General features: G+C 41.4%; 2 protein-coding genes across 2 annotated transcripts in view; both read right to left on the reverse strand.

Annotated features, from left to right (window-relative positions):
• The window catches only part of Stpg4 (sperm-tail PG-rich repeat containing 4), a 46,632-nt gene extending 46,033 nt beyond the window's left edge, over positions 1-599 (reverse strand). Inside the window, exon 1 of the mRNA XM_051175297.1 lies at positions 513-599. Coding sequence (XP_051031254.1) covers positions 513-593 — 81 coding nt within the window. The 5' untranslated portion in view covers positions 594-599. The remainder of the gene's footprint in view (positions 1-512) is intronic.
• A 4,593-nt stretch (positions 600-5,192) lies between these two features.
• Calm2 (calmodulin 2) lies at positions 5,193-18,603 on the reverse strand. Its single transcript, XM_051175227.1, has 6 exons — positions 18,444-18,603; positions 13,826-13,856; positions 7,414-7,557; positions 7,226-7,332; positions 6,698-6,833; positions 5,193-5,835 (listed from the first exon to the last, which is right to left on the reverse strand). The coding sequence occupies exons 1-6, from the start codon at positions 18,444-18,446 to the stop codon at positions 5,807-5,809; spliced, it is 450 nt and encodes a 149-aa protein (XP_051031184.1). The 5' UTR covers positions 18,447-18,603; the 3' UTR covers positions 5,193-5,806.
• Positions 18,604-25,387: the final 6,784 nt, after the last annotated feature.

The following is a 25,387-nucleotide window of genomic DNA, read 5'->3' on the forward strand; positions in this document are numbered from 1 at the left end:
AGAGAGAGAGAGAGAGAGAGAGAGAGAGAGAGAGAGAGAGAGAGAGAGAGAGAAATAGAACTAGTCTAGGAGAAAGGAACTGTCCGGCTGGCTCAGGCAAGTGATCTATATTCTGACCGTCTATCATCTTAAATTCACTTTAAAAGAGAAGATAAACACCCTCACCCACATTTATTTTTTTAAAGTACTCAAATAGGAAGCAGGGCAGAGCACTACTGGTAGAACTGCGAACAGTTCATTCTTTTAACAGAAAGGGCAGAAAATCTAATCGCTTTACTGAAGCAAGTAGTTGTAGAGGAAATTTAAAAAATGAAAAAGGATGGGGAGAGAAGGTGAAGAAGGCAGCAGTTTAAAAGAGAAAGACATCAATTCATAATCAAAGGAAGAAAATCAGGTGTGCGCACGATAAGCAGCGGAACAGGCCTGTGAGTAGGGATGCTGAAAAAGCACCGGGACTCCGGGAGATGAGGCTGCGGGGGGGGGTGGGGGGCGCAAGGGGCAGGCTACCCTACCGAGGTCGGGATGAGCGAATCTCCTAGGTCTTCTCTCGGTACTGCGGAGGGGTTGATGGCGGCGGTGGCTGGCTTGTCCATTGCGACCTCCTCCCTCTCCCCAGGCCCCGGTTGCTAGGAGCCCCAGCCACCCGCCGATTCTGAGTCTGCGCGTGTGAAAGACCAGTGCAGAGTCCTGCAGGCCACTCCACCTCCACTGTTGGGGACAGGGAAGTGATGCACTGTGCTGGCTCCTGCGAAGCTGACTCCGTGGACATCCTTAGAGACGGCCACGTGTGTGTCATAGTACAGGGACTATGAAGTCGCCCGAGTTCATGGGTATGTGTGTGTGCATAGGCAGGCTTGCCCACACCTTGATGGACCCACAACTTCTACCATTCCCTTGCAAATCACATCCTGGAAAGGGAAACTGGTAGGTGCATTTAGCTTTAAGGCGGAGTTCTTCCTTGACATCCACTTCCGGGGTAGGGTGGGGCCATCCTGAACACCAGCTGTATGAGCAGGTCACCCATCTCTTCCATAGGCCCTTGGCCTTCTGGGCCACTCTTGGCTGTAGCTTCTCAACCTAAAAAGATTATTTTTTAAAAAGGCGATTTTCAACCTTAATTCCTTTGCTGGAGGACCTACTGTGTTCCAAGGACTTCCCATATATTATATTTCAGGTAACCCTCACAGCAATGCTGCAAAGCTGGTGTTAATTAGCTCCATCTGGAGAATGGCAGCTTCTTTAGACAGTAACATCATCACGCTGACGCCGAAGTTTTCAAAACCCGATCCACTACCTTCAACAGCTTGAGGTTTCTGTTTCCCACCATCAATTTTCAAAAGTTGGGTGGACCTCCATTGTTTGTCTCTTAAAAATCACCTGCGGTCTTGAAGACACGGCTCCACAGCTAAGAGCATTGGCTGCTTTTCCAGAGGACCCGAGTTCGGTTCCAAACACCCATGTGGTAGTTCACAACCATCCTGTGACTTCAATTCCAGTACATCGATGCCCTCTTAACTGTGCAGGCACCAGGCACACACATACATAGATGCACACAAAACACACAAACTGATCTACAAAATATTCTCAGGACCAGGATGGCTCTCAGAGGGGCTCCCAGACTGACCATCTCAGTTTGATATCCCTGGGACACACAAGGGGAGCAGAGAACTGACTAGAAAGTTGCTTAAATGCCAGGCTACACATGCACACACAGAGAATTCGATAAAAACAAAATCGGAACACAAGAGGAATTTATCTACAAAAGCAGTTGTATCTAGATACCAATTGATCTTAATGGTGGGGAGAGATGGCTCAGTGGTTGAATGCTGGCTGCTTTTCCAGAGGACCTGAGTTCAATTCCCAGCACCTACAAGGTGGCTCACTATGATTTCTACCTCCAGTTTTAGGGGATATGGCCTCCCTGGGCACCAGTCGTAGTATACAAACATGGAGGTGAAACACCCATATACATATTTTTTTAAAAAATGTTCCTGAAACACCTTGTGATTTTAAAATGAAAACTGATTTCAATTCCAGGACAGAAACTAAGAAAAACTCAGCCAGTTTTAAGATTTGCTGTGTGTGTGTGTGTGTGTGTGTGTGTGTGTGTGTGTGTGTGTAGAGGAGACAATTGTGTCCAAGGCACACATGTGAGGACACCTTTATGGCATCCATGTGTGTTCTGGAATCTAGTTTGGCAGGCTCATATGGCCAGTGTTTTACTTGCTGCACAGCAGGCAGGCTTCAGCTCCTCCAGAACTCTGCTGGTAACTTGGGGGAGATTAAGATTTCGTCTAATTTCTCCACAATCCTGGATTCTTTTCTTCAGTCTCCTGCAGCCCAGGCCTCCGCTTCTCCAAGTGCCAAGGTTATAGACATTCACACTTGGCCTCGATGTACTATTTTTTTTTTTTTTTAAGTACCATGAACCAAGTTTAAAATGAGTGGAAATCACATGGTTAAGATGGAAATAAATGTAAGTTCTCAAATGTAACAGGTTAATCAAGTCCACTCCGTGTTCATTTCACTTTCTTATTTCGGCTGAGGTAAAACTAGCTCAGTAGACTAGGGACTCAGACCCTAGAGATTGAATATGAAGGTACAGAGAGGTCCAGAAACCCACACGAGGCGTGAGAGTAGAAAGAGGGGGACATTCAGATGAAAGAGAGGTTTTCCTCAAGGACTTTTACCCATAAAACAAACAACACAGCTAAGGAGACATCACAGGGGTTGGGCCAAAGTTCACTTGCAGAGAACTTGGCTAGAATGTGCCAGCCTGCAGCTACTTCCAGCACCAAGTAGCTGCAGTATGGGGGGGCATCCTAGTGTTTGGGAGGTGGAGAGAGGAGAGTTAGAACTTCAAGGGGAAGTTGGACGAGTCAGAGTTCAGAGGCCTGGAGTATATGAGGAAGTCTGAAGAGAAAAGGAAAAAAAAAAAAAAAAAAAAAAAAGCCCACAACCAAAGCTACCACCATTGTTAAGATCCTGAGTTCTTTTTAAGACAGAACCACAAGATGTTCAGTGCTCAATAATGCCTGTTATCCATGAGACCTCCAAAACTGCTCTTTTCCTAAAATTTCTTGGGAAAACATTTCTTTCCAAGGATACTTCAACTCTGAAGGCTACAGAATGACTCTAAGTTATGCCAAATACATCAGACTGCTTTGACAGTAACTTTAAAAAACCTAAAATGTATAAACAATTAAAAATATACCTAGAAATATAGAAAGCTCAGGGTTGTTATTCTTAGCAACAATATCCAATTCAACCAGTTTCCTTTCAAGTTAGACTACTCCAACTTAAATTAGCCTCCAGTGACAGCTGTAAAAAAAATCCTTTTACTAAAAACTGCCATTCAGTGAATTTAAGAATGTCAAATTGAAAAATCACCACCATAAATGGTTAAACACAACATCCTGTCACAAAAGTGATTTCCCAAACCTGAGCGAGCTCAGCTGTTAGGAGCAGTTCTTGCAGATGACCAGGTTCAGTTCCCAGCACCCACATGGCCTGATACCTCCTGGGACTTATACACTCACAATTCTTTCTTCCCTAAGTGCTTTACTGGCAGAAACCTGAGAGCAAACACACTACAAACAGAACTAAAGAATTACTACCATAATCCTGTTAAACTAAAACTACTTAACATGGTAGAGACTTGAAGATGGTTTAAAATCATAGCCGTGGGTTCAGATATGATTGCTTATATAGTACACCAGATATGGTAGCACATACCTGTAATTTCAGAATGGGCAGGGTTACTGCCAACTTTGAGTCCAGCCAGCACACACACACACACACACACACACACACACACACACTACTCTCCCTTTAACCTTATTCTTGGTTATCTGTATCTTGGTATTAATTTGACCTTCCAGACTCTGGAGAAATACTACAATTAATCGCCTGTTCCCATTTTTCAGCAACACCTGTGTTTAACATGGCAACATTGGCTAAGTACTTCAGCCTAAGGCCAGAGACTATACTGGGAGTCACTATTTCATTGAATACTTTCCAATGGTTAGAAACCATGAGGGCATCCTACAGATAAGTTAACTGGAGCTCGGACTACAGACCTGAACATCAATCAGGGTGTTAATCGGACTGCAACAAAATGTGAAAGCCATTTAATACCTCACAAAGAATGTTCCAGGCAGAAACGATGCTTGAGCCTTTAAGCTACCACCCAATGGAAGGGCCTCAGAATCGGACACCTTTTTCTACAAGGCTCTCCCCTGAGGAATAGGACCAGCAATCAACAGTGTGTCTAACTTCCCTCCCTCTCCCTCTCTGTAGCATGAGGTAGTACCCTATTGTGTAATGAGCTGCCCCCACCATCTGGGGCAGTCCCAAAACTTGTGGGCCACAAATAGCAGGCAATAACTATACTGTTTCAGTCTTTGCTCTGGTTTGCTATGGAATTAAGTATTTAAAAGGCAGTTAGAACAAGAAAAACTTTGATAACCATGTCCTGAACTTTACAGAGAAAGCAATGGGAGAAGCAAAGTCTCAAACAAGGCTTAGTTAACTGCTTATCTTTTTGGTATAACATGTTGCAAGCAGATAAGCAAGCACAGCTAAAATTTCTCTCCAGTTAAAAGAGCACACTGATAAACTAAAACACAAAGGTAAATCATAGTATCCCCCTTCTAGCTACTAACAAAGTTGCAACTATTTAAAAGGCAGGAAGCAAGGCTGAAAAGTTGGTTCAGGAGTTAAGAGTGCTTGCTGCTCTTGCAGAGGACCTAGGTGGTGTACAACCAAGAGTGACTCCAGTTCTGGGGGTCTAGTGCTGTCACCTGACTGCTGAGGGCACTAGGCCCACATGGTATACATACAAGCAAAACACACATAAATCCAAATTTTTTAAATAAAAAAAGATGGTAAACACTAAATGTGTGTGTGTGTGCCAATTCCTTATAAAAGGTTCATTTATGAAAGGTTTTTTTTCTTCTTGGAAACAGTCTCACTGGAGTCTGGGATGGCCTGGGACTTGCCATGTAGAATAGATTGGCCACTGAACCTAGAGCTGGGATTAAGAGTGGACCACCACACCAGACAGGAAGTTGCTAAGTAAGAGTCCATATCAAAAGACTACAGGTGAATTACACCAGGGAGAAAATAATTCCACAAACAGCTGTCCCAAAATTATTACACCAATATAAAATCACTCAGATTCAGAGCAACAATTGGGTAAATTGTAATTTTTTTTATTGGAAAACAAATATACAACTTGGAATGGATTTGAGGCAAATTGTGCCATAAGCAGATTTTCTTTAAGTGGCTAAACAAAGTTTAAAAAGCAAGTAACAATAAAAGAAAATGTTTCTGGTACAATACCAGCAGTACAAAAAAATAGTGTACGAGTACCTGGATAAAACACCCGTTTTGCAATAGTGCAACTTTTAAGTACATATTGTTGACTGTCCACAGTCCACGCAGAGTTACAACTCCACACTTCAACAACAACATGCTGACGGTTCCTAAAACTACTTTTAAAAAAGGCATAACCCAGATGTTCCCGCATTTGACCAACTCCATCTAAGTTTAGATGTGCAGAAGGGCTTGGATATATCCAGAGTAAGCCACATGCAACATGTTACTTCATCAATTTTCTAAAATAAGGTTTAAGGACAATGACGGAAGAGAAGGGAAGAAAACATGGAGGAATCAAGTCCTAATTACTATACATGCATATTTTTTTTTGACAGTAGGGGGAAACCTTTTACAGATAAGTTACAAACAAAGAAAAGGCAAATAAACAATTTTGTACAAGAAATTTAACACATTCTGTACAATGTCTTCACTTTGCTGTCATCATTTGTACAAACTCTGAAAAAATAAAAAACACAAAATTATGAGTCAATGACAAAAGGACAAAAGTAATCGTAATCACTAAACTCTGCATTTTCTAGTCCTTTTCTGGAATTACACCGTAACAGGAAAGCCAGTTTATGGCCAAAGTTGGAACTTCACTGTATTTCGGATCCTTAAACAGGAGCCATTAAAGTTAGGGCTGCAGATATTGCTTGTGGAATGCTTGCCTAGAGTGTGCAGGCCCAAGCTCATCCCCACAACACAATGGAAGAATAATCTTGGCTTAGTTTAGATGTGAATTTTGTATCTGTTGGGTTAGCAGTCAATATTGTAAGACTTCAGTGCATCACCTACTTAAATTTTACAAGGTTAAATCTTATGCTACTTACAACTATTATGTCATGAAAAATACAAGTGAAAAGGTAAAAGGCAAAGATTAATTCTCTAGAATCCTTTCCACATCTAAAGCTACACTCCCTGCAATGGGCACCCAAGTTCTCAGTAGCCAAAGATACTCTGGAATTCAAACAGTTACAGACAGGACCTAGTCAGATACATTTGAAGTCTATTTATTTTATTTTAGGGAATCCACAGTAAGATTTGAAACTCTCCAAATTATCCCTCTACCTTCTACAGAAATTGCTCAGTTATATTCAAACGTTAATACCTTAGTAAAAGGTCTTCTAGGTGCAGGCATAGAACCTCAAAGTTCTTAAGCAAGAGCTTTCGTCTTATTGGCACATTTTAAATGACACAAGCTTAGTGAGAACCACTTTAGCGACCAAATTTTGGGAAGGAAAGATTACTGATTCTCAACTATGACATACCCTCAGTTAATTTGAAGTATGGTATAAATAAGGCAATGACTGTGACTTACCTTCATAGTTTACCTGACCATCACCATCGATGTCTGCTTCCCTGATCATCTCATCGACCTCTTCATCTGTCAGCTTCTCTCCGAGGTTTGTCATCACATGGCGAAGCTCTGCTGCGCTAATGTAGCCATTGCCATCCTACAAAACATCGGGGTAAGACGTCTGAGTAATATCTGAACTGCAGTATCAGCCAACAACTTCACATTAGAATCACATAAAGTGGGGCCAGTGGATAGAGAGTGAGGTCCAGGACAGCCAGGGCTGCACAGAGAAACCCTCCCGTTTTTGTTTTGGTGGGGGGAGGGGGAGATAGTCAAATGAAGAGACTCCACACTTGGTTCATCTACAGATGTCATTGAGTAGGATGTCTCTATACTCCAAAGGCACACATACAATGTATCCTTTTCAGGAAGAGCCATGACTTGGAAACCCAAGTCTACAGGGAATTCTTTAAGAGCATTCAGCGACTCTTTTGTTGGTTTCAACCATCAGAAACACCACGTTCTCTACAATTCAGTCCCTGCATTCACCTTATCAAACACACGGAATGCTTCTCTGATCTCCTCTTCACTGTCTGTGTCTTTCATTTTTCTTGCCATCATTGTCAGAAATTCAGGGAAGTCAATTGTGCCATTACCTGAAAATTGTTTGTACAAACATGAAATAGAATGTAAACCCCTCTTCCAAGTGCCCTCCAACCCCGTCCTCTGAAGCTTACCATCTGCATCAACTTCATTAATCATGTCCTGCAGCTCTGCTTCTGTGGGGTTCTGCCCAAGAGACCTCATCACAGTTCCCAGTTCCTTTGTTGTTATAGTCCCATCACCATCCTTGTCAAATAGTGAAAAGGCTTCTTTGAATTCTGTCAGAAAGACCAAAAAAAAAAAAAAAAAAAAAACCAAGATGCAGATTAACAAAAACTACCCCATGATATGTACCAACTCATCAACACACAACTTTAAATCCCAGCACTTGGCAGGCAGGAGCATGTGGATCTCTGTGTGTTCAAGGGCAGCCTGGTCTACTAATTGAGTTCCAGGACAACCAGGACTGTTTACACAGACAAACCCTGTCTCAAAAAACAAACTAACAAAAAATAAGATGTACTAACTCTTCAAGAAAGCATTTCAAATGCAGCTTCGATTCCTAGGAAGGTAGGAAAAAAATCTTATGATATTCTGTCAAAATCTTTGGCCAACTAAATCACTGTGTGTTCATATTGAGCTACTACAGTTTTAAAACAGCAGGAAATCCAATATACAGACAGATGTTTAGGTTACTTCAAAGGTTAAAGCTCAAAGTCAACAAAATGCTAAAGAAGCGGAATAGTGTAATGCTAATCTATCTGTTCCCATTTGTACTTTCCAATTCTACCTCATCATTTCTAGGTTGACCGGTATCTCCTCCACTGACTGTCCAGATATACAAGCATGTTCACAAGCATACAATTTCAAATTTTAGTCACTTTTCTCTTTAAATTCAAAGCAAGAACTTCTGAAGAAAATTAAATGGGTCAGTTTTCTAGCAACAAGAAAGGACTATCATCAAATAATGCTAATGAGTCAATCGGGGCTGGAGAGATGACCTAGCAATTAAAAGAGCACTGGCTACTCTCTTAGGACACGGGTTCAATTCCCAGCACCCACATGGCAGCTCACAACTGTCTGTAATGCTAGTTCCAGAGAACCTGACACCCTAACAGACATACATGAAGGCCAAACACCAATGCACATAAAGTAAAAATAAGTTAAAAAAAAAAAAAAAAAAGAGTCAATCACCAGATTTTGGTGGGGCATGCCTTTAACTCCAGCACTAGAAAGGCAGAGGCAAGTGGATCTCTGAGTTTGAGGCCAGCCTGGTCTACAGAGCCGAGTTCTAGGACAGGTTCCAAAGCCACAGAGAAACCCTGTCTCTAAACCCAACCCCCTCCAAAAGAACAAACAAACACAAAACAGTCAATCAAGCTATCAATGTCTACTTCAATCTAAGTGGAATACTATGAAGAAAAAGGCAATTTTGATTAGAAAATGTCAAGCTTATAATAAAGTACTTAATTCAAAGTCTTTTAAGATCTTATGAAATTGTAATATGTTCTTTCCAATTCAAATTTGTATCACAAAAGGTATGGAGCAACAATTTTATCTTCAGGTAGCTAAATTAAGAAATTAAATATGGTACTCCCAAGGTCAAACAAATGGATAGAAACAAATCTACTAGTACAGTATTTTCTAAATAGGATATCAACAAAGAAAAAAGCAGTTTCTAAGTTCATGAGTCACTTAATTCTGCTATGTGAAAATGAGTATCTGACATGTTTAAGAAACTGTATAGTGTAACACTAGTCTATCTGTGTTCAATTTGTACTTTCTAATTCTATTTCATCATCTCTAGACCTACCTACCGATATCTCCACTGTCCACTGACATACAAGTATGCTCATGAATATAAAATTTCAAATTTTGTAATATAATCATTTTAAGTTGGAGAGCACCACTACTCATATATAAAGCCCATTACTGATAGTACTTATAGCACAAATTATCCAGCTGAAAACTTGCATCTTAACTTGACTCATCCAAATGATGTCAACATTCAAAACTCTTGGCTTCCAGAAGAGCATTTTTTATTTTCTTCCCACCTTACATTAACAAGGTTCTTTCTGGGTTTTGTCTGTTTTTATGGTCAAATGTTATCATATTTATCCTTTTACTCTCTGGTCACTTATCTATGCCCACTTACAGTGGAAGACCTGCACCTACTCACCTTTCTGACTACCCAATAAAATAGTTTCCCCTATGCTCAGCAAGTCCTGGGAAGTCACTTAAATGGTCCCCTCTGAAGCCTATCTAAGTTTTATTAAATGCTACTGACTCTTTATTCCACTTCTGCAACCAATATTTTGGCTCAATGCTCCCCTCATCTTTTGCTTGTACTATTAAAACTGCCTGATAATTGGTTTCTTTTGTGAAAATCACCAGATAAGATTACCTTTTTGGAAAGGATATTACTCTTCTCAGCAAAAAACCATTGTTTAGCTTTTTATTTAGATTAGCAACACTGACTCATTTATAGTTGCACACTACAGTCTCTCCATGTATATACAGTTTTAGTCCATTTAAATATGACTTATTTCCTGAGGAACTCTTCTATTATCAATCAGAAACCTAACACAGTAAATTCACTAAATTCACATACTTTTTAAGTGCCTTTTTACAAACAAAATATCTAGAATCAGTGCAAGTGTATATAGTCTAGTCTATCAACTACTAAAAATTATTGAAAGGTTGAAGTACTTAGAATTATGTATGTTTATATTGCATTTTCTATCATAATACACCCAGCTGTGAACATCCCATATGTAAACTCCCAATGTTTACAATTTAACAATCAAGCTATTATATGGTTTAAGCTAAATTGTAGGAAACAGATGGCTTAAGTTTATGTATCCTAAACCTCAAAGGTTTAAAACTTCCATAGGCCAGGCCACAGTGGTGTATACCTGCAAGCCCAGCACTGGGAAGACTGGGGCAGGAAGATCATGAACTAGAGGCCAGCCTGAGCCTTGTCTCAAAGGAACAACCAAAACAAAAAAACAAAACAAAACTACTCTTGCTATCCCTTTGATTTAGACACACAATAAAGAAACTAACAACATTATTTAAAGGTTCAATTTATAATCATATACTAAAGGCTCTCCATTCTCTTTTGTTTTTTCTAGACAGAGTTTCTCTGTGCAGCCCTGGCTGTCCTAGAACTTGCTCTATAGACCAGGTGGACATCACTAGAGATCTGTCAGCCTCTGTCTCTGACTCCTGAGTGTTACTGTTAAAGGAATGTGCTTTTGTTGTTAATATTTGAAGGCTTCTTAAAAAACTTGTTCTGTGCATTGGTGTTTAATCTGTGCTGGGAATTAAACCCAGGTCTTCTGCAAGAGCAGCCTTAACCATTTAACCCTTAACCACTGAGCCATCTCTCTAGCCAAGACCCTTAGCTATGAACAACTCCTTTAAGATCTACATCACAAAATACATACTTTTCATCATCTGCCTTTACAATTCACTTGTTCTTTAAAATAAAGTCTGTACACACAGATACATTTTATTCTAAGCATTAATTACCAGAAATAGAAATCTAAGAGCTAAAGTATGCAGTAAAAATACTGAATGTTAGAGATATCTGCTATAGCTTGTCATTATGTTAACTACCACTATAAATTGAGTAAGAATGTTGTTTTAATCAAATCTGGACCTTGGAAGTTTAAGACTGATGTAATTTCATAAAAAACTTTTCCTTTTCCTACAAGCCTACAAGTTATTTCAAACAATAACTAAAGTGCAGACAGAGTTGTGTTGTAACAACATTAACTGGTTATTGATATCTTACTAGAATGGAGTACTTTGTTTTATCTGAACAAGTAAGCTTTTTTTCTAGACCAAGTTATTTACTGTTAGGATTTCTAAACAAATCTGTAGTAGTGGTTAGTACAGTATAAAGATAAAAAACGCTTCAACTGTTCACACAATGTTGCATTATATGTCCCCAGCTGGTCAACATTTCTTTCTCGGACAAGTAGACTTTAGACTCCAGAATATTATTATTGTCCACCAGTAATCTACCAGTTACGAGAAAAAAACACTGTACCTCTAAATCAGACCTTGAACTTTAGGAGGAAGGACCTTGGTAATACTAGTACTATTGGGATTCTATACAGTGTTCTGTATTCTTTTGGTGTTATACATCTCTGTGAATAAAATTTATTTTTCCAAAAAAATTTAATACTTAACACACGGTAGGCACCAGGCTTTTGAAAAAAACTGAACCAGTCAGTCCAACTGCTCCTGGCTTTATCTTCATTAAGATTTTGGTTTTTCTATACTAAAAAGTTCAGTAGAACCCAAGTCAAAAAACTGGACTTAGAAATCTGTAGTATAGAAAAAAGCAGGACAGAGAAAGAACTGATTTCCAGCCCCCACTCCTTTTATAAAGCCAATTTTAGAATAGAAGCTATCTAAATATGTTTAGGCTGAACTCAAACTTGTGAGCCCCCTTGCTTCAGTTCAAGAGTGTTGGGATTATAGGCATATATATGCCAACAAACTCAGCCAGAACTTACATCAAAGGACATTTATTTATAAAAACGCCACAAGTCATTGAAGAATATATATCCTATTACACTGACCATATATAAAAAGTTTTTTAAAGAACTATATATTTAGAAGGACCAAATATGGTAGAAACCTTAAGTCAATACATTTTCTCTCCTGAAATGTCTGTTCTGAGTAGGAGGGACCAATACATTTGACAGAAATACTGAGAAACAAAGGGCAAATATATAAGACAGTTTCAGACAGCAAGTATATTGGGGGGGCAGTCCCCCATAGGGCAAAAAAATACATGAAAATAGCGGGGGGGGGGGATCTTGGTAACTTAATGGTGTAACTAAGGTTCTGGAGTTGTTTAGCATGTATGCATGTATGTGACTGTTTAACAGCATAACAAAATGGTACACAATCAACAAAAGTCAAAGTGCTGCCTTAGTGCGTCAATATACACAATAGATGCATTTTACAAACCTGCAAGAGCAAATCCTCTATTTAAATTATATAGTAAGCAGCTCAAAAAAATCTATTTAAATTTGGTCTTTAATTTAGTAGTGTTTACTTTATAGTCACCAAATAATGGATGATGGATATTTGAGAACTAGTGATTTCTAACAGCTTCCAGGTTTCTGTATTTGCAGAAATGGTAGATTTTTTAAATGGGTGATTTGTTGAGCTTTAACATACTCAAGTAGTAGAGCATGCTAGAGCATTCAGGAGGGGAAGGAGAGGGTCATAAATTTCAAACCAGCTTGTCCTTCATAGGATGCAAGACCCACCCAATCAACAGTTACACTGTCTCAAAGCCCACTAGACTTATAATGCAGAAGGCCCCAGGTTCAACTCCCAGCAATAGAGGGGGAGAAAGCAAACTGCCACTGGATTACTGGGAACGCTGAAACAGTTAGATTAGACACACTGATGAGGCCAAGCACAGTGGAGATGCAAATGCCCTGCATTCAGGAGGCAGGATTCAATGAATTCAAGTCCAGTCAGTACTTAACAGGACCTTGTTCTCAGAAACAGAAAGAACACAACTGGCAAGCTTCCTCCACATTTCAGAATTAGCCAGTTATCACTAAATATCATAATAAAAACAAAAGCCCTTGCTGGCAGTTAATAGTACAGCATAACGACAATGGGTTTTACACAATAATTGCAGTTATTTCTTCCAAAGCTTTTCTCAATAGCTGTCACATCTTTAAAAATCAAAACTCAAATTAATACAGTAGCACTTATAATAGCTCGAGTTATAAAATCTGAAAAGAAACCAGAACATCAGTGACATTAGTTAAGTCTTTTTTCTAGGGAAATGGATACTTACCATCTCTTTTATAGACTAAATATTGCTTATCTGAAATTCATGGGATCAGAAATGTTTCAAAATACATAGTATTTCATGTGTCACATACACCTTTATAATACACAACCAGAAGTCCATTTTTATACAGCATTTTTGTTGTCAAAGCATTCTGACCATAACCCATCTGTGCATGAGGTAGAATGCCTCTCTTATTAATGGTGTCAAATAAGCACTCAAATTCTGGATTTTAGAGAACCAGTCTTGCAGAGATTAGGGATTACTTAATCTGTTATATAGTACCAAATGAAAAACATGAACTAATTTAAAGTCAAGGTAAATCCAATGTTAATTTTTCTGACTCTGTATTTCAATTTAGTTACTGTGTGTGTGTGTGTGTGTGTGTGTGTGTGTGTGTGTGTGTATAACAATATATAAAATGTGTTCCCCACCCTCTGTTATGGTAACTGATTTGAAATCGCATGCCTTTTGGACTGTGGCAAAATAAATAAATAAATCCACCACCAGGATGCACATATCTATTTTTATATCTATCAACAAGATACAAGAACAAAGCAGGTTCAATTACTGTATTTATAATACATTCAATTTGTCACCATTCATGACATACATCAAAGTCAATTATTTCATTTAAGGACCTTGAATTTTGTTATTCAATTTATAATTAGCCCCAAAAGATATAATCCAGTAGCGTACAGGGTATTTCTTACCTGCAATCTGCTCTTCAGTCAGTTGGTCAGCCTAAAAAAGAGATGAGAAAGGTGGATTAATGGTTTACAAGTATGTAGATTAGCACTTGCAGAAACAAGTTTGAACACTTTCAAGGTACTATGATCCTAGAACATAATGGGTAGGCAAAATGTGTCCATATTGGTTTAACTTTATAGCTAAGCTTGACTCCAAGATTATGCCAAATACCTCAGAATGATGTAAAAACTTAAAAACCTACACACAATTAAAATTTATCTAGAAATATTAGAACATTTAAGGTTCTTATTTTAAGCAACAAAAGCCTATAAAACCAGTTTCCTTTTTCAATTAGACTATCCCCCCCCCCCCACGGCCCATTTTAGGGACAGGGTTTCTTTATGTATCCTTGGCTGTCCTCGAACTTAAAGAGATCTGCCTGCTTCTATCTCCATAGTGCTGGGATTATAGACATGCACCACCACCTGGCACAGACTACACAAATTTAAACTAACCTCCCATGTCAGCTTTAAAAAAAATCCTATTACTAAAAACTGCCATCCAATGATTTAAGAATCCCAAATTGAAAAAAAAAAAAAAAATCACCATAAATGGTTAAACACAACATCCTGTCCAAAATGTATTTCCCAAACCTAATAGAGGGGGAGTGAGAAGCATCTCGCACTTTTACTACTCACCTGACTGAAACCTAATACTCTAAACAAAACACACAGGCTTCTTGTCGTTACAGCCTGCAGCTGTAAATATTTCTCTGCTCATCTGTATGCCTGTCTATCACCTGGTATGTGGTTCTGGGAGTCACTGCCAAACTACTGCTAACTTAAAATCTCACCAAAAAGCCAGGCAATGGTGGTGCATGAGAGGTAGAGGTAGGAGCATCTCTGAGTTCTGGTCTACACAGTGAGTTCCAGGCCAGCCAAGGATATAGTGAGATCCTGTCTGGAAGAAACAAAAATAAAAACCCCTACATGGGGTTAAATGTATCATGATTACTCCATTATCTTGTAGAGGGAAGAAAACAGCTTGGTCCCTCATGTTTTAAGTGAACATATCCCTGGGGAAAGGGTTGAGCCTATACATGGAATGGCCTCACATATTTCTCTAGGGCACAGCGAAAGGATTTGAAAGAGAATCCAAAAGAAATTTCTCCCTCAATAATTTTGATTTGATTTATGGCAGCATGATCATTAGTTGAAGGCCAGGCCACTCAGCAAGATCTTAATTTCAAAAGCAACATTCAATTTAACCACAATATAAGTTGAATTAATTTCTCCTTAAAAAGACAAATCAAAACCAGGAAGACCTAGGGATGTAGGCTCATCAATACAGTGTTTGCCAAGCATGTTAGATCCTGGGTTCATTCAGTTCCTAGTATTAAGGAGAGAAAAAGGTGTGTGTGTGTGGGGGGGGGAGGTCAAGGAGTTATACTTATAATTGAAATGCCATCAATTATGTTCAAGTGTGTAAGATTCTAAGATTTAAAAATGTATTCTTCCCCCAAAGTACCAATCCTTCATTCACCATCTGGCTCTATACGCTATGGACATATTACTCAACCTCTCACAGGGAATTTCATCTACAACACCAACCATGTAGCTAATGATTAGCTATTGACGGATATAAACTAACCAAACAACTCATAATTTCCATACAGGAGAGCCTTTTACAGCTAAACTTACTATGCTCCACACTGACTTTAAGCAAAGAAAATTTACTTGCACATACTAAAACCAAAAGGCATGAGCAGCACCCTAGAAACAAAATGAGGCACAGGAAATCAAATGAAATTATTTTAAGCCTAAAAATGTGTAATAGGCATTGTAGAATGAGGAGATCAGACGGAATGCATGCTATGAATTAGTGCAGGAAAGCAGCACAAAAATCAACTTCAAGGAATGAACCAGGCACACAAAAACTAAGTTTCTCAATAATCTGAAAACCTCCCAACTTTGCTTCCAAGGTTTCAGGATAAGTTTTCTTTCTTGAGTTTAAGGTTTTAAAATAAACTTACCAATAAGTTCTAGAATTAAAAACTCCTAAATATCAAGAGCTTACACTTCCTGGCACTCATTTTTTTTTTTTTCAACTACTCTCCCGCCTATGGAGAGTGGCATTTTCTTAGAACCAAAATTATACTTTTGGGAAAACACAGGCTCATTAACATGTGTTTATCTCAATAAACTGAAGACTAATTCACCAGAGAGATGACTCGTTCCTAGGTCTCTTAATTCTGCAACCATTGATGTAATCCCTGTTGTTCTTGTCATTCCAGAGATTTCCAATACTTTCAGGTTCCACCCCAACCTACTGAACTAGATCCTGCATTTTGGGTCATCATTGTAGATCTTTATCAAGAAACCAATCTGCATAACAAAGTCACCTGAATTGAATGCATTCTGCATTTAAGCATTTTCTAAATACTCCTCAAAAAATCTGGGAAGTGGTTTAAAATTTAAAAAAAATCTAGCATACTTGTCTGAATAAATTTATGATTACATGTATGGGCTTTAAACTGAAAAAATAATGCATCCTCATTCTACTGTTCATTTCCCCAAAATGCTACTTAGATACACAACAAAGGCGTCAAATATTTTTAATTATAGAAATTATTTTACCTGAAAAGGGGTTCTTTATTCTGACAGATTGCACTTTGAGCCAAAAGAGAAACCAGTAGGAAAAACTTCATAAAAATCAGGACCTTTACTGAAAGCCTAAATTCTAACTGAAGCTAAACATTTCTAAATTATAATGGAGGCAAAGCAAATTCTTCTATTTTCAGCTTAATGGAACAACTTAAGTACACCCAGAACATTTTCTACCTCTTCAGATCTTTTATCACCCTGACCTCAATAAAATATATTCCAATAAAAATACACTGACTACATGTAACTCAAGAGTTTTGTAATCAAACTATACAATATCCCTATAGGATAACTTTTCTCTTTAACAAGTCCTCAGAATCTGTCTTATAAATTATGAAGTAACCAGAACAAGTTTTCAATTTAACAAAAACCCTCAATGTATCAATAATGCATATAAATACAAAAACTTTAAAAAAAAAAGCCTTACTGGAGAAAATGACCATAATGATATAAACTATTTTCAAATTCAATCTTGCTAACAAAAAAATTAATTACAATTTGGAGTGTTAATTACATGCATATAATTTACATCCTAGTTTGCCTTACAAATTCAGCCAGCATATTAAAATTCAGAAGTCATAATGTATATATCAAAACACAAAGAATTCACCAAACGTAAATGAATGCTAGCTCTCTCCAAGGTGAACTCTGCCCACACCCTAACAGGATGGAGGTTTCAGTTGGCAAGAATCCCCAACTAGTGTTTAAGATGTCACCTTGCCTCCTGGACACACCCATTGCTGTAACCACTTGGCAGAGGGTATAAAATAAGTATTGCAAATTATCGCCCTTATTAATTTTTTTTTTACAGGAAACGGGAGACTCCAGTCGTATTTTCTTCAAAAAAATCCCTTCTAAAATCGCCTGCTCTGCCGTGTACTTTTACTGCGCGGTCCCTGACAGCCATTGTTGCAGAAAAGAACTAAGATCAGATGGCAACTTCGACACAGAAACACCAGTCATTGCAAAGAACGCCGCGTGTGGCCGAGGTGAGCAGGAGTGCAATCAAGAATTTAGCGACCCGCCCCTTAATTGCTACTTTTACACTTTCACCAGGTTGCTTTGGCTGTGGGCGGAAAACGCCTTTGAGCCCCTAACTGAAGTTGGCTGCTTTATGAGCTGTGTTATCTGGGGGAAAGTGCCCGACTTAAGGCAAAAACAAAAAACCTTATTTTCTTCTACGGTTAAAAAAATTAAACATCCAGTCTGGTGCTGGAAGGCAGCACCAGATGGAGTAGAACAAGCAAGCAGCACTGCGGGCGCGCGGGGGGGGGGGTGAGCTGCTGGGGTCCCCTCCCCCGCCCATCCCCGCAGCGCCGCGGGCCGCCCAGACCTCCGCAGTCCTGCAGGTGCCAGCGCAGCAGCTGGGGCGCGAGCCGAGCCGGGCGGCGGCTCCTGGTCCCGCGCGCCCGTCCGCCCCCCCCCCCAGCGACTGCTCCCCGCACGGGCTCGCCCCCGGCCCGACCCGGCCGGCTCGCCTCGCCTCGCGGGGGATGCGGGCTAACGGGCGCCCGCTCGCCCCGGGGGCCCCGCGGTCCGCTGCCAGCCCTCCCCCACCCTCAGCGCATGGCGGCCGGGGCGGACAAAGGCGCTTCCTGGCGCCCGCGCTCGGCGGCGGCCGTTGGCGGTTTGAAACCGGGTCCCCGGGGACTGCCCTTTCGAGCCGCTCGCAGCTACGGCGTCGCGCGCGCGCGCTCGCTCGCACCCCCCGACGGACCACCACCAACCCCGCCGTTCCTGGGGCCAAGCCCTGCAGCGGGTCCCACCCCACCCCCCGACTCAAGAGGAAACCCGGGAGGAACCCGAGCGGGGAGGACACCTGCGACATAACCGTCGCGGGGGCCTCCCGGCCTCTTCTGCGCCATCCTCCCGGCGAAGCCGGCTCGTCGACGGTGTCATGGCGGGGAGGGTCCCCCCTCTCCAGTCCATCGGCTTCAGCATCCCCCCCCCCCACCCGGCAGCTCGGCTACGCACTCACCATGCTGCAAGGGCTACTGGTTTCCCAGACGCGAACACACAACCGCTCGGCTCTCCCGCTCCACTCGGACTAGTTCTCCTCCCCAGTCCCCGGCGCCTCATAAACACCTCCCTCCGCCAGATCCCTCCGCCTCACGCCAGATAACGGAACACAGCGAACGAGTCCCGGCCAGCCCCCCTCTCCCTTCCCCCTCCACCATGCCGGGCGTCTCCAGGAGACCCCCTTTCTCCACAGTCACTCGGCAGACGGGGACACAGGGATAAAGGGGAGCAGAGGGCGGATGACGTAAGTGGGGTTCGTTCCCAAGGCCGGCAGAGTCGAGCCCGGGGAAGCGCTACTTTGCGGCGCGGAGGAACACAGCGGCGGCGGCGGCAGGCGCGGCGCAGTCGTTGAGCTTGCTCCTGATTGGCTGGTTTGTACCTGCAATGCGTCACTCGCCCTCGCTGATCGGAACGCGGTGCGGCTTCTGCCGTTGCTGCTCCCGGCTGGCGGTGCAGTCCTGGCAACTGCGCCAGGCGGCAGCGTGGCTGGCTGGCTGCTGGCTGGCAGGCTTTGCCCTGGGCTGCAGGACCTTCCTCACTCGTCTACCCGGTCCTTCCCGCCCCGTATGGAGGGCTCGTCGGAAATAAGCTAAGCCAATTGATAGATAAATCAATAAACCTGGAGGGCCCCTCCCCACGCCCCAGTAGACACCCACCCGACGCCCGACTAGTCAAGGCTGCTGCATCGTGGAAGCCGCTCGTTTTCCGTCCCACGGTGCAGAGCCCATGCAGCTCAGCTGACGGACTAATCAGAAAGGGGCTTCCGTTGATTCTTCCCCTTTGCTTCCCTGGTCCAGCAGTAATTTTATCAGAAAGCCACTCAGACCCACGGTATCTGAGAGAGTGGGTCTCTCCGGGTAGCCCGCTTTGAAATGAGAAGCCCAAAAGACAGCTCCGGAAAGGTGCCGGAAGTTGAAGAAGAAATAAAACGTCTAACACTCAAAATACTGTGGCCGAAGAAGATTAATGGCACAACGACGACCCAGAAAGATTTCCGAAGATGGCGAAGCCAGAAAGAACTTCCCAGTAAACACACACACACTCGAAACCTAAAGAACAGCAATTTTTTTTTTTTTTTAAAGGAAAGCCAAGATGAAACCTCACCTACTGAAAAGAAGCAGCCAGCCTTCACAATCATTTCCTCTTCAGCAAGAACATCTTAGGTGCTCACAGCTATCTGCACTCGCTGAATTTAACCCCCTCCCCCCAAATTAAACACCCCCTCTCTCCTTTAAACATATTTTTTAACTGAAAGCAGAGTTCGGCCCTCTTTCAATCACGCAAACCAGATGTGAAGGGGCCTTCAAATGAGCTTTGACAAATCTGAGACCCTTTTCAAACGAATGCCCCCTCAATTAAAGAAAAAAAACAACTCAGATTTCTGTTTCTATTGTCCTTGCTAATGATATTGGGAGGAAGGACAGCTAATTAACCTTATCCTAAATGAAATAAAGACCATTAACTGAGAATATTACTTTAAAATGTTTGTCTGAGGCCACCATTCCAGGCTGCATTCTGGTAACTTCCAAGCTTTCCCAAGGTATACCCAGGAATTTGTCCCTGATCTTCAGATAGAAGACTTACTAAAAAATTTTTCTCTTTCAGCTGACTCACTAAAAATATTCTCTCTTTACACAGCACCCCATTAGCATGCAGTGATTTTACATATGAAATTTTTAGTGGTGGGAAATTGAATGACAAAATGAATAATCACATCCTCTAGGGAATGGATTTTAAGAGGATGGGTGCATAATGGGTGCATAATACAGAAGTGTACTTAGAGAGGTGAGGGGTGCTCAGACGCTTGTTAGCAAGTATATAGGAACAGTTTTTTAAAAAATAAAGAAGCCAGGTGCTGGTGGTGGTGGTCATGCCTTTAATCCCAGCACTCAGGAGGTAGAGGCAGGTGGATCTCTGAGTTCCAGACCAGCCTGATCTACAAAGTGAGTTCCAGGACAGCCAAAGTGGTTATACAGAGAAACCCCATCAGAATTTTAAAAAATAAGTTCTTAGGTTAGATAGATTTTGGTAAAGTCTCTCTTGCACAACCTTCCTTGCTGACCTCTCGAGAAGAGAAAGAAAATAAAAAGTCAAGGGTTACATTTAATGCTATTGCGGTTTATGTGTACTTGAGACTGTTCCAAGTCTATTTATTTATAGAGCACTTGTCTCCCGAAACATGACATACAACGCTGGCAGTAGTCAGCTGAGAAGCAAAGTCAGCAATGACCACCCTGTCAGCCGTGGCCATCTCTTTTCTCTGTCTGGTTCCAATGGTAAGATCTTATTACGGTTGCCCATCTTGGGAAAAATGAGAATGTACTTCCTCCCTCCTCTGCCTCTTCCTCATTTGTAGAATTGAGATAACAGAAGTCTTATCTTCAGACAACTTCCTTGTCATGGCTTCTCTATTCTAGCCAGTTTTTGTAATGAATAGGAGCAGAAGGACAATCATAATGCCATTCTTGAATATAGATATGGCCTATGGGTTCTTCAACAAATAGAAAATTTTAAGTCCTAAATTTTCCAGGGCCTTGGTCATATGTAACACAACTCTTTCTGTGCATCTAGACTGTATGTAACCTCGAAGGAATTAGGAAGATGGGGCAGAAATCACTTTCTTCTGTAGTTCAGAGACTAGGAGCCCTTTAATGAGGCAGAGCAGGGTTGACATGACATATTTGTTAGCTTTCCATCAGTATGACTAAATACCTCTCAAAAGGAAGAAGGAGCCACAGCTCCTGCTTCTGGGGCTTCACAGACACTTGGCTCTGTTGTTCCTGGGCCTCTGTTTGGGGAGAATATCCTGGAAGCGGCAGGAGCCAGAGCAAAGCTACTTTTGGCAGCCAAGAAGCAAAGAGAACTTACTTTTATGACCAAGCCACTCCCCCAAACCCATTAATCCATGAATGAATTAATGTATTCATGAGGCCAGAGCCCTCATGGTCCAATCACTGCCAAAAGGTCCCAACTCTGAGCAATGTTGCCTGGATAACATGGCTCCCATACATGAGTTGTTCTAGAATATTCATGGTCCCATTCAGAGCTGGAGAGATAGCTCAGCTCAGCAGTTAAGAGTGTTAGCTGCTCTTTCAGAGGACCAGAGTTCAAGTTCCCAGCACCCACATTGGATAGCTCACAGCATCCTGCAACTCCCAACTCCAGAGAATCCAATGCCCTCTTCTGACCTCTGCAGGCAATAGTATGCACACACGAAAACATCACTTTGTATGGTAAACTACAAATTAGTTTCAAAACAAGTTTGCTACACATGGTTATGCACACTTTTTTTTTTTTTTTTTTTTTAAGATGGAGTCTCACTACATAGCTCTTCTGTCCTGAAACTCACTCTGTAGACCAGGCTGGCCTCAGACTCACAGAGATCCATCTGCCTCTGCCTCCTAAGTCCTGGAAGTGCAGAGTGTGTTTTCTTTTGACATTGCATGATATTGTTTATGCTATGTTTAAATTGGGTTTTTAATTGTTTTTGTCTCTGGCCTTATTTAGAGAATATATTAGCATCATGAAATTAAGAATCAGAGCAGCTAATCACCAGATAATTAAGCTTAAACAAATTGTGTGCCTTTATTCTCAGCATGGTTGTGCAGAAGAGAACTGATTTTGTTATGTCATTGGCAGCACGGAAAAGCGAATAGAGATGTGAATTTCTGCAAAAGCACATCAAATGTTTGCCTCATTTTCTTTTTATTGGTTTGGTTTTTGAATACTTTAAGATCAACAGGTAAAACTGGGGGTGTTGGTCCTCAAGACTTGGAGGTCTGTCGCTGTAGGTTTCTTGTCCCACCAGGTCCTACAGCTTTGTTCAGCCCCAAATAAACATACAGATGCTGTATGAACTATAAAACTGTTGGCCGATGGCTAGGACTTCTTATTGGCTAGCTCTGTCTTAATTATTAACCCATTTCTATTAGTCTATTGCATTTCCACGTGATCTTGGCTTAATGGAGAAGGGTCTGGACCTGTTCTCCTTTGTTGACTACATGGCGACTCATCTCAGTCTCTCTCTGCCTACCTTTCCCAGAATTCTCCTCATCACCTAGTTCCACCTATCTTCCTGCCTCTATTGGCCAAACAGTGTTTTATTCATCAACCAATAAGAGAAACACATATACAGAAGGACATCCTCCATCAAATGCTGGCATTATCACTGACTCTTCTTTCTTCTGTGTCTTTCTTTTCCACTCACCTTGATTACCCAGCCAGTCTTTCTAGGCACCCCTTATGGAACTTGGGGAAGATAGCTGTCTGCTGGCTTTAAATGTTCCAACTAAACTGCTTTACATGGAGGGAAGATGAGTTTTGACATCGGGGTTTATTTCACAGTCTCTTGGCCCCATTGCTTTTGGAATTGTGGTGAAACAATATGTCATGACCCTGATTGTTCATGGCCAAGGACATCTGTTCATTTCAGGCTGGCCAGGACACAGACACAGAAAGGAAGGGTCTGGGCCCCAACATCCCTCTCTGAATTGTTTCGAAAAGTTTTTACTTTTTCAAAGGATCCAACAAGGGCCATATTTTATAAGAGTGTGTCTTTTTAGGCTGTTTTTTTCTCATTGTATTTTTTTTTTTCTAAGACAGGGTATCACTATGTAGTTCTGGCTGTCCTGGAACTCAACACTGTAGACCAGGTTGACCTCAAATTCATAGAAACCCACCTACCTTTGCCTCCTGAATGCTGGGATTAAAGATTTGCCGTTTTTTAATTTAATTCTTTTAATTTGGTCAATTTTTCTGACCTTTTTGTGTTTTCTATTTATGATATTGATATTTCTGTCTTCATGCATGCTAGACAAACACTATACTCCCAACAGTGTATTTCTGAAATACTCACTACAGTTTACCTGTAAAATACCTATATTCTAGGTTTGTCTGTTCGTTTCCTTACAGCACCATTGAGTTTGTTCCTCTATTCATTGTATTTCTGATAACCAAGAATATAGGACTAAAGACTTGACAAGATTCGAGTTGAAGACTTTGGGAAAAATACTTCACGGGTGCTATTTGTACTTCTACATTGCATAGTCTAAAGACCATGTGAGAGCATTGTTCTGCTAGCAGTGGTGGTAAATATGATCACTTAAGATGGAAGACCTCATCACTGGATATACTTTCCACTTTCAATTAATAAGCAGTCTGTGGAGTAACACTGTCCTGGAATAAATATCTGGTGTTCTCATAACCTTCACTTACAGATTTTATTGTCCAATAATAACTTGCCTAAACCAATAATTATACTGTGGATTGCAAAATTAGGTTTTTCTATTGTTGAATCCACCTATATGTATTACCTAAAATTCTTGTAAAGAAATATTGTGCTTGGCCCCTCCCTTTTGAGAACATTATTACTGAATGACACAGTGGTGCTCTCTCTCTCTCTCTCCCTCTTTGGTGTTTGCTCTCTCAGTGCTTTCTCTCTCATCTCTGCCAGTGTCTTTTTAAAATATTTATTTATTTTATGTGTATGAGTGACTTATCTTCATGCACACCAGGATTTACAGATGGTAGTGAACTGCTGTGTGGGTGCTAGGAATTGAACCCTGGACCTCTGGAAGAGCAGCCAGTGCTCTTAACCACTGAGCTATTTCTCCAGCTCCAATGTCTTAGTTTTTGATGCTCAAGTCATACCAGATTAGGCCAATGTGAACAGTTCAGATTGGCTCCTATCCTTTTGCCATGGCTCTATCAACCTTGGAGTTCTGTTTGTCTTTCTGGTACAAAATATCCCAAGCATAACTTGTATTTTCTCTGACCACTCCTAGAAGCAGCCATCTTACTTGAGGGTTCTCGGGGACTTTAAATGAATCACACACACACACACACACACACACACCTCTAAACACATTGAAAGTCATCACTGTGTATTTTCAGCCTGTTCCTATATGCTTGGCTGGATTTCTGTTGGTGCTCACAAATTCTTCTTAACACAGCCTTTATCCTGGTGCCCTGTTCTCTTATATTTTTGGTTGAGAGCCTAGTCTTTAACAACTGAGCCATCTCTCCAGCCCCCCTGGTGCCTTGTCCTCTAAACGATTTCTATATAGCCCTGAGCATTTCTCTCCATGCTTCCCCATGCTGTGTCACTCAAGAGAGCCCTGAGCCCTGGTGGAAATAATGCACATGAGAAGGAGTGGCGAAGGCTCAGAGGGGCAGGACTTGGAGGGGGAAAGGCACGGGCCCGCTGTGGGCAGGGGCATCAGGGCTGCCCCTGCAAATGTCTTGTCTTCCCCCACTCTCACCACACACTCACCGCCATTTACTCTGTGACTGGGCACTGGGGAGAGAGCAGGGGCTCTGTTTTACTTTGGAGTTCAAGAAATCTTTTTTTTGAAAATAGAAGAAATGCTGGACAGTGGTGGTGCATGCCTTTAATCCCAGCACTTGGGAGGCAGAGGCAGAGGCAGGTGGATTTATGTGAGTTTGGGGCCAGCCTGGTCACTACACAGAGAAACCCTGTCTCAAACACACACACACACACACACACACACACACACACACACACACACACACACACACACAAAGTAGAAAAGAAAAAGTTCCTAAAGTCTGCAGATATGAAACTAGAATATAACTCAAGGTACCACATATGATTTAGGAATTCAGAGCATAAGAAGGTGAGCATTTTCTTGTGTGTGTGTGTGTGTGTGTGTTGGTAGTCTAAAAACTTAGAAGGGCAATATTTAAATTCAGGTTTTTTGTTTGTTTGTTTGTTTGTTTGTTTGGTGTGTGGACTGGTAGCCAGAAAGATGGCCCAGCAGCTAAGAGCATTTGTTGCTCTTGCGGAGGACCCAAGTTTGGGTCCTAACATTCACATGCCAGCTCACAACTGTCTCTAATTCCAGTTCCTGGAGATTCAGTGTCTTTTTCTGGCCTCTGTGGGCA

The sequence above is a fragment of the Phodopus roborovskii genome, unplaced genomic scaffold (genome assembly GCF_943737965.1).
Source record: "Phodopus roborovskii unplaced genomic scaffold, PHOROB, whole genome shotgun sequence".
Taxonomy (NCBI): domain Eukaryota; kingdom Metazoa; phylum Chordata; class Mammalia; order Rodentia; family Cricetidae; genus Phodopus; species Phodopus roborovskii.

Coding starts and splice junctions, on each gene's coding strand:
- Calm2 (XM_051175227.1), bottom strand. Junction 6,834..7,225: donor CATTCCGTGTGTTTGATAAG/GTGAATGCAGGG, acceptor GATGTTTTGTAG/GATGGCAATGGCTACATTAG. Junction 5,836..6,697: donor TGGTCAGGTAAACTATGAAG/GTAAGTCACAGT, acceptor TTATTTTTTCAG/AGTTTGTACAAATGATGACA.